Source organism: Mercurialis annua, linkage group LG3 (genome assembly GCF_937616625.2).
Source record: "Mercurialis annua linkage group LG3, ddMerAnnu1.2, whole genome shotgun sequence".
Lineage (NCBI taxonomy): Eukaryota > Viridiplantae > Streptophyta > Magnoliopsida > Malpighiales > Euphorbiaceae > Mercurialis > Mercurialis annua.
In genome coordinates, this window is record NC_065572.1 from 59618902 (window position 1) to 59629369 (window position 10468).

The 10468-nt window shown below is 27.6% G+C and overlaps 1 protein-coding gene across 1 annotated transcript; it reads left to right on the top strand.

Moving 5' to 3' along the window:
* Positions 1 to 1855: 1855 nt before the first annotated feature.
* On the top strand, positions 1856 to 10257 carry LOC126674485 (beta-glucosidase 24-like). Its single transcript, XM_050368936.2, has 13 exons — positions 1856 to 1976; positions 2926 to 2989; positions 3760 to 3818; positions 3911 to 3989; positions 6893 to 6970; positions 7287 to 7374; positions 7497 to 7746; positions 7853 to 7965; positions 8167 to 8390; positions 8482 to 8516; positions 8776 to 8878; positions 9375 to 9477; positions 9770 to 10257. Exons 1-13 carry the CDS (start codon positions 1866 to 1868, stop codon positions 9996 to 9998), a joined length of 1536 nt encoding a protein of 511 aa, XP_050224893.1. The 5' UTR covers positions 1856 to 1865; the 3' UTR covers positions 9999 to 10257.
* The last annotated feature ends 211 nt before the right edge of the window (positions 10258 to 10468 follow it).

A 10468-nucleotide genomic window follows, 5' to 3' on the forward strand; every position in this document is an offset into this window, starting at 1 on the left:
CATAAAGATTTGCTATTTATAAAATAGTTAAGCCTAATATTAATCACAAGATCTTTTTAAAACAAAATTGTAAAGTCACCATTCAATTAACATAGTTTTATTTGCGTTTTAAAAATCGGACGGAATCGCCCAGTTCGACCGACAACCAGAGTCCGGTCCAGTATTGACCCCTAAAACCAAATTTGCGATTTAGCTCGGAAATGCCGGAAAAAACTGTAAAGAACAGGCAAATCGGAGAACCGGTTATTTTTCAAAACCGGCAAGTTTTCTCTAAATTAAATCTGTCTTCTATAGTCTTTCCGTAGTTATATCAATATTTTCTATATAGTAAATATGGTATTGTGTTGGTTTAGTTAAGAAAATGGAAGATGTGAGCTTACAAGGAAACTACAGGGAAAGAAGGTGGAAATTTGAAAGTAGAAATTTAAAACTAACAGCTGGTGAGAATAAGAGAGTAGAAGGAAAAGGAAATTAGGTTTAAAGAAAATTAATGGCTAGCATTACTAAGTAGTTCTGATCTAATGGCTGCAAGTTATCTCTAAATCTAAAAAAAATAAAAAGTTAATTTTTAAATTTACATAAAAGTCCATCTGACTTCAAATCTTTAACAAAAACTTACTTTTCGACATATCATTATTGTTTTGATGGGAGTTAAAAGCAATAACCCATTCACCTGTACTCTTTAACTTTTAATCATTCTATTTATCCGGTTGAACCAGTTGAACTGAAAACCAGTGGCCTCACCAGTTTGGCCACCGATTCGGTTTTTCAAACAAAGATTTTATCATTGAAAATCATAAGCTTCACTATCGGACAGTGGAGGATATAGTCAAGCAATCCAAGGGCTGAGAAAACATGAGTTAGTTGGTTCTATATTATATATCTTTTCATGATCTGAACCTTCTTTAAACTTTACTATTTTGTTAGCGTGTGTATGTTGCCTTTCATATCTAAAAGACAAAAGACTTGTATTTACTTTAATTTTTGTGATTATGTTGCCTTTCATATCTAAAATGACAAAAGACTTGTACATACTTTAAATTTTTATTTGTATGGTCTTTTTCTACTCAAAGCTTTTTTATTCAATTTTTTTTTTCGATAAATGAGCAATTTTATCAGCACATCTACAAGACTAGATGGCAAATAATTTAAAAAAAAATTGGAATTCTTCAAGTTCATTTTGAACTTAAAGGGGGTCATAATCATAATCTAAACCGTTCATTATAAGATAAACGGTGCAGGTCAATTTGCTACAATTTTAATCAAATTAATCTACACCTTATAATGAACCGTATAAATCGTGAATATTACCCCCTTAAATTCAAATTAACTTGAGAGAATTCCAATCCTTTACAGCGAATAAGAATAATTATGAAAAAATTTAAACTTCTAAAAATAATAAAAAAAACCCTAATTATAGGACTTATAATACTCCACCGCTCTGCAAATGCAATTATACACGAGGAACTTAACGTCTGTATTCAATAGACTCTTCTACTTATAAATTTCTATTTATCTAGTCTCTTTCTAAATTTGATGATGCGGTCTATTTTGCCAAAATATCATGTTAGTTGGACATTTCAATTCAGTTTCACGTGTATTCCACAGAGTAGTATACTGCACGCTATTCCATTTAAAAGAAACTTAAAAGAATCTAAAATAAATTAAATATAAGAATTAGATCAAAAATAAATTTTGAAAAAGAAAATTAAATAAATGAAATTTTGAAGAAACAGGGACGTAAATATGGTCTTGGCCCTATTTCATTGACGTGAACAAGTAGACCCTTGTCCTTGAGAAATTGCTATATAAATGGAGAATTGCCATGAGAAATGTACACCAAAGTTTAAAAGAAACAAAGCATTATGGAGACAGTCATTACTTCCCAAGATACTTCTCCTGAGGATCTTCCGATATTTGATTGTTCTTCTTTTCCAGATGGTTTTATTTGGGGAACGGCCTTGTCTGCTTATCAGGTATCAATTTGAGGATAAAAATGATAGATTGAAATTTTAAATTCAAATTCAAAATTTTATTCTCATAATTTGAGAGTACTAACTGGACCTCAATATATTGGGTAATAAATCATGTTGATATTTATACTATTATTTCATTATATTTTGGTGACCAAACTTTAATTTGTTTAATTCTTTTATTAGACTTTAATTCCGTGCTAATATGAATTTTTCGGCCGGAAATTCTAACGCGGCGGCCACATTTTATTTCATTTTTTATTTGTATTTTTTTTTTTGAAAATTCGTCATTCATACATAATTTTAATTAAGCATTGAATTTTTAAACTAGTTATACATATATGTAGAAGTTTTGAGCAAAACAAAATAAAATTTGGCAGCCGTGTATTCAATTCATGTTGAAAATCTCCCGTCGAAACAAAATCAGAGTTTAATAACTAAATTTAATAACTAAAATTGGAACGAACCAAAATCTGGCCACTAAAAAGTTATACAGTAGTTTAAATTTTGTGAGGATCAATGCGGTCCAAGCTTATTGGTTTGTCTATATTAGTGGAGGAATATTTATTCCACACAACGGATGTGCCACGTCATTTTTACAACAAGCTAATAATCATTTGCGATAGGGAATCTTTTGTTATTGCTTATTTTTTTTATCATTAAACATTAACGCCTCATTGGTTTATTGCACGAATGACGGGGCGCAACCGTTGCGTTGTATGATTATTCTTAGTGGACACATCGAAAACATGAGAAATTTCTGCTTAAAAACTCCTAAGAGTAATTTTGTAGCAAATAATTTAGTAAAGAAAAGCTTAATACCGTAATATTTTATTGTTGTTATGATGAGAAAGGTTAAAAAAATTTAATTTCTATTAAAGTATGTACCTACATATTGAAATTTGAGTTTAACAAAATGATTAGTTATATAGCTTTTGTGAAATATTTTCAGACTGAAGGTGCAGCTGAGAAAAGAGGAGTTCACACATGGGATACATTTACTCATGATTATCCAGGTTATTTTTTAGGTTAAATATGTTTATAGTTAGTGAAGTATATATTCTTTTTATAAAGTGGTTATCGAATTATGAAAAATTATGAAGCAGTTATAAAACTATTATATATTTATAAAACAGTAACCGAACTATAAAAAATTATATAAAATTTATCTGACTATAGTCTTTTTAATAATATAATTACCGAACTATGATTAGTTTACAAAATAATTGATGGATTGTTGCATGATTGTACAATCTTTTCTTATTCGCATTTATAGTTTGGTAACTGTTTTATAAAAAATTATAGTTCGGTAATTTTTTTTATAATTTTTTTGATAACTATTTTGTAAAATTTAATAGTCTGGTAACGGTTTTATAAATTTTTATAATTCAATAACTATTTTATAAAAAAACTATAATTCGATAAACACATAAATATTCACTACAAGAAATACTAGAATTAGCAGCAAACATTTTTGCTGCTAATAGTACTAAAATTGTTACTATTAACATATAGCAATAAAAAAAAAATTGTGGCATGTTGCTGCTAATAAAACGTTGCCTTAAATAATTGGTAACAAAATTTGCTGTATAATGTTGCTATAACTTGATTAATGGCAGCAACTTTTTAAATTAATGCTGCAAAATGTTTTTTAGCAGCAAAAAAAAATTAGCTGCAAAACATTTTGTTGCCATATACAGAATTTTTTATAGTGATTTAATTTTTTTTCTTTTTTCTCTGCTCCCTCTTAGTGGTATACAATTAAACATGTTTGTAATTGTTTCAGAAAGGATAACCGATGGCAGCAATGGAGATATTGCAACTGAATTTTATTATAATTTTCAAGTAAGAGATTTTTGATCAAATTTTTTATACTATGAATATACTATAATTTTTTATACTATGAATATGATCAATAGTGAATATTGTTCCTGCAGAAAGATATTGAAATAATGAATAAACGGATGGGTATGAATGCTTTTAGATTTTCCGTTGCATGGTCAAGAATAATACCTAGTAAGTACTATAATATTCGATAAATATATTATCTCTTTCTTCCGTTCCAATTTATATTAATTTTCTTTGACGATTAGGTATTATATATTTATATAGTTGCTCCATCCTTTTCCATAATTCTTACCAATATTTATATGGCTTAACCTAAGGCCATGTACTTTTAATTTTTTAATTATTTTATCTCTTTTAAATTTGTTATTCGACATGTTTGTACTATTTGATTTTTATTTAATAGATCTTTTTAAGATTAATTGCAAATTCATACACGAACTTTACCCTAATTTGTAATTACAACATAAACTTTGAAACTTGGCAATGTTAGTAACCAACTTTACACTTTTGGCAAATCGATACACCAAATACGAAAAACACTAACGTAGACATTGTAATATACTGCCGTGTGTCATTACGTGATTGGTCGGTGTACCAATTTGTCAAAAATGAAAGTTGGTTACTGACATTCCCAAGTTTCGAAGTTTATATTGTAATTGCAAATTAGGGTAAAGTTCGTGTATGCATTTGCAATTACCCATCTTTTTATGGACGAAATTATTGCTCATTTTTTGTTAAGCAACTAACAATTTTTACATAAAAATGATAAAAAGGCCTAATATTTTTAATTTTTAGTTTATTTGATCCTCTTTTAAGTATTTTCATCTAACAAGTCTATATATTTAAAAAAAAATTATTTATCTTGATTCATCTTCCAAATTTGATGATGTGTCATATTTTATCTAAAAATCGAGTAGGCCAATATTTAAAATAGAATAAAAATTTGCTTCTGCCTAGGCAGCAGGTCATTCGTGCAACCTGTGTGCTGGCAGCCTCTCAGGCTGCCAGCACACAATGTTATAATTGTTTTCTGAACTGGTTAATGAGTCAGTTCAATATTGATTAGTTTACCATTTCAGTCCTCAAATTTTAACATACACCATTATTTGATCTAAAACTTTTTTTATAAATCATTTGAACAAAATTACGAAAGCTAAAACTGAATTTTGTTAAATTCACATGGTTAATGCAAGCGATTCCAAGTGGGTTCGTTCTTAATTAAATTTAATTAGCAGATGCATGTATGAAGATATTAATTATTGCTGCAAATGATGGTACCCAAAGTGTAATGATTAATTCATTTTTATTTAAGATTTGTTTGTTTTGATTTCAGATTTCAATAAGATTTGAGATAATAGGAAACTGGTTATTATATTTTGATCATAAGAGATATTAATTACAAATTATATATAAAATATTTGATTAAACAGAAAGTGATAATGAAAATACTAATTATATATGAAGTATTTACGAGTTTGTTCTGGCCATTAGCGCCAAAACCTTAAGTTCTGCAAATTTAATAGTACATACCTGGTTTTTGGACATTCAAGTTGGATTTGGTATAAATATGAGCTTTAACCATAATATGGTGGCCATTTGTAATGAAATTAATCAGAATTAATTTCACTCTCGTAATTCAGTTAAAATAATGGTTGCTTTAAAAATATAGGGACTAAAGTGGTTAATTAATAGCTACCGGAATGATTAATTAACCATTTCATTAAAAATTTACTAACACGCCTTGAAGACTGCCAACACATAGGTTGAAGGAACTTCCTACTGCCTAGACAGCAGGAAAATTTTGTTCTTTGAAATTGGCCTCACACTTTTCACAGTGAGTGTAATGCACACTCCTCATCCAAAAGAGAACCTACAAATTTCAAATAAAATAAATATAAAAACTAGAAAAACTTAATATTTTAAAAAAATCACATAAATAAAATATGTAAAATAAATTTATTTTAAGATGGATTCCGCATATCAATATTTTTATAAGCCTACATGCAAACTTGTAAGATATCAACCTACTTCTACTGAACTACTACTATTATGATATAATATAATCTCACAAAAAAAATCAACCTTTTATCCTTCTCAATTGCACCCTTAAAATCGCCAATTATACCTAAATATACACGTTTGGATTTCAATTGTATCCAATTTTGTAAATTAGACTCTTTTTCATTCGAAAAAAATTAAAAAAAATGATAAATGAATTATTTGAACTCTTTTTCATTTGAACAATTCAAAATGAATGACTTGTTGGAACCATTTTTAATGAGAAAGAGGTCAATTTAGTACTTATGGATACAATTGAAAGTGAAAAGTGTGAATTTTGATACAATTGTTGATTTTACAGCGTCAGGGTGATATTGAAACAGGGGATAAAAAGTCGAGATTTTTGGAGATATTATGCCTAAAGTATATAATATTTGTATTACTAAAAAAATAAATATATTTCCAAATTCAACAAAATCTCTAACTAATTTAATATTAATTATGCATAAAACACTATATTATAATTATAATATATTTAATCCAACTCATAAAATTATCTTTATCTAACAAAACTCTAACTAATTTAACATTTATTATAATGTTAAAATATATTAGTATAATTATAACAAATTTAATTAGTATAATTAATATAATAAATAATTTTAATCCGACTCACATATATTTTCTAATTCAACAAAAATTCTAACTAATTTAAGATTAAGTGTAAATAAAACACAATATCATTTAAAACAAACTTAATACAACTCACAATATATTTTCCAATCCAACAAACTCTAACTAATTTAATTTTGATAATATATAATACATTGATAATGGTATAATTATAATAAATGTAATAAATTATATATAAATATTATTGAAGTCAATTAATTTTAAAATTAATAAATTAAAATATTTTTTTCTAACGAAAACTCTAATTAATATAATATTGATTACAAATAAAATATATTTGCATAGTTATTAATGAGTTTGATTAGTATATAAATTTACGAGTCACATTACGATCCACCTACGTAACACGTAATATGAAGCTATTCTTTTATAAAATGCAGGTGGGAAAATAAGTGAAGGAATAAGCGAGGAAGGAATCGACTTTTACAATAAAGTTATCGATGAAACTATACACAATGGTACAACTTTTTAAATTTTCTATGAGTTCCATTTTAATTTTAGAATGTCTCATTTTAAAAGGTTTAATTTTATTATTGCTATTTTATAAATTCACTATAGTTTTGGAGATGTAAATTCATTTTCCCATTTTCAAATAATAAAATAATAATAAATATTCAGCATAATAATTGTATACAAATACTTTATCACAAACGATGTGGCGCCATTTTACTTACTATCGGTCCTTTTCAAAGGTGTATTATTTAAATTAAAAATAAAATCTATTGATTATATATATTTGTAATTAAATCCTCTATTGTGAAATGTGATATGCAGGAATGGTGCCTTTTGTAACCATATTTCATTGGAATGTTCCTCAAGATATTGAAGATAGCTATGGTGGATTTAGAAGCCATAACATAGTGTAAGCATGAAATTCATCACTTTGCTTCTACCTTAAGTTTAGAGATCAAATTTCTATTCTTCTTTTATAGGTTGATGGCTTGATTTTATAATGTTTTTTCTAATTTTGTGAACTTATAATAGATCCGATTACAACGATTATGCGGAACTTTGCTTTAAAAGATTCGGGGATAGAGTGAAGAATTGGATCACTTTCAACGAACCCCATATTTTCATTTGGCAAGGCTATGATTTGGGTGTTTTGGCTCCAGGCCGAGGTTCAGCTTGGGTTAATCCAGCATGCGTTGCAGGAGACTCAGGAACTGAACCTTACATAGTGGCTCATAATTTACTCCTTGCTCATGCAGCAGCTGTTGCAACATATAAGAAACATGTACTTAAGTAAAAATGTTACGTAAAATGTTTATTACCATTACAAATATTTCAATTAATGCTAGATAAAAACATAATAAATTATCTTCTTGTTCTTACAATTGTAGGGTTTTGATGGCAAGATTGGTATAACACTTGATATAACATGGGCAAAACCTTACTCCGCCAGTGCAGACGATCTTCAATCTGTCTACCGATACCTTGATTTTGAGTTTGGTTGGTTAGTATTACTTGCCACATAAGCTATATACATTTTTTTCTTATAATTAGAAAGGGAAAAACGCTTGTGGGAGGAATTGAACTACGACCTTAACAGTTTGTTGTCCAGCGCTTATATCATTTGAGCTACAGCTCATTGGTATATCCATTTATTCGATTAACGATATGATCTGATGACATAAATTTTTTATTATGTTCGCAGGTTTATGAAACCCATAACGCACGGTGACTATCCAAGTATAATGCGAGAGTTAGTTGGAGATCGATTGCCAGTTTTTAATGAAACTGAATCCAACTCTTTAAAAGGATCTTATGATTTTATTGGTATAAACTACTATACTTCAACTTATGCCTCTGCCAATGTCATAGTTGATCCTGATCCGACTCATATTCGATATACAACCGATATGTCTGTTAGTTTGACGAGTAAGTAGTTTTATCAATATCGGTTAATTATATAATTTTTTTTTTAATGAACGTTATAATTTATCTTCAAATATCCATCTTTTTGTTATAGAGTGTGATATAAATGGACAAAGCATTGGTTTCCAGGTTAGTGTTTACTTTTTTTCCTGTTTGCATTAGACATTGAATCTCTTATTAAAAAACTTTAATATTTGTGTATCAATTGTTATGATTGATGTGGTAATTTGATACATTTTCTTATTTATACAATATGTTTGTGGGAAGGGATCATAAATTAGCACATTAACATCAAACTAATCTAATCGAAAACAAATGATTGTATATAATTGATAGATAAAAGTATTTTTTAAAATAATTTAAAAAACTTATTTACGTACATTTGCAGGCTTCTCCATCTTGGTTGTATGTTGCTCCTGAAGGATTTGAAACCGCTCTAATATATGTCAAAAATGAATATGGGAATCCAATCATTTATATAACTGAAAATGGTAAGTCCTTTTTGAAGAAAATAAAAATTATTAATTAATTTAACTCTATTAAAAATTTATGGTCTAAAATATTGATATGGCATATCATATATTTGAGTTCATGTATTTATTTTGGTTTTAGCATTAGATCTTCTATATTTTTATTTGTCAATATCGAGCTTTTATACTTTTAATTTTATAAATATTGGATGCCTCCATCATAGTATGTGTTACTATTTGTCAATACATATGAAAAAGAAATCTAAATTAGGTACTTAATATAAAACAAAACTGAAAGTGCAAGGACTAACTTTTAAATAGAGTTAAAATATAAAAAAATATAGAAAATTTATAACAGTTACACTAAAATCAGGTGAAGTGCACATACGTATTTTATTTCCGTAATGGAGGGACCTAATGTATATAAAATTTAAAGTGTAGGAATTCAATATTAATAAACAAAAATATAGAAATTCAAATATCTATTTTACATATTTGAAATTGTAAATATGTTCAGGAATTGGTGATCCGGTAGGTCTTTCTCCATCAGATGCTCTTAAAGATATATGGAGAATATCATATCATACTCTGCATTTGTGGAAACTGCTTAGAGCAATTTGGTGAGTTCAAGTATTATTTCAAATTTTAAATTTGTTGTAAATGGGTAAAATTTCTTATTATTATTATGATATAAAACATTTAACTAATTTTTATTGTTTTGACACATTAGTAACTGAAAATGACTTAAAAGCTCTTGTTTAATATCTCTTTGAAATGTTAAAAGTTAAGTAAAAATAAAAATTAGAAAATAAATAGTGGATCCATAAAAGTTCACATACCAATAGTATACTTTTTTCTATTATTATTATTATTATTATTAATATTATTATTATTATTAATTTTGTTTTGCAGTGATCACAAAGTCAGAGTAAAGGGGTATTTTGCTTGGTCATTCATAGATAATTTTGAATGGACAAATGGGTATACCGTAAGAATGGGGTTCTATGCTACAGATACGAAGCTGATAAGAACTCCAAAATGGTCTGTTAATTGGTTTGAGAGATTCTTGAAACACAATAATGCCATTGGTGGTACCAAATACAGTTTTCCACTGTATTTAAAGGATAAACAAAAAAATTAAGATACATATATATTTATTCTTATTTAGGGGATAAACAAAAAACTTAAGATATATATGCTCTGTTTTGAAGGAATGTTTGTAATAATTGTATCCGTTTAAAATTAGATGAGTTTATAGCGTGAAAAAATAATGGCATATAGGATTACATCTTTTTGGGATATAATCAAAGTTGATATTATTAAAGCTACTCAGGAGGCCTTCACTTCTGGTAAGATTCTGAGACAAACTAATGCTACTTCTATTATTGTTGTGCCTAAAAATGCTGATGCTGATAGTCTCATTGATTTTAGGCCTACAACTTGTTGTAATGTCATTTACAAAATTGTTACTAAGGTCAATTTTGCTGAACTAAGTCCTTTTTTTTAACCCTTAGTAGATTACAAGAGAAGCTACTAAGTAATAATTTGAATGGAAGCACTATCAAGGCAAAATATCTGTTTTGCCGATTGAACCAGCCGATGAGCGTCCTT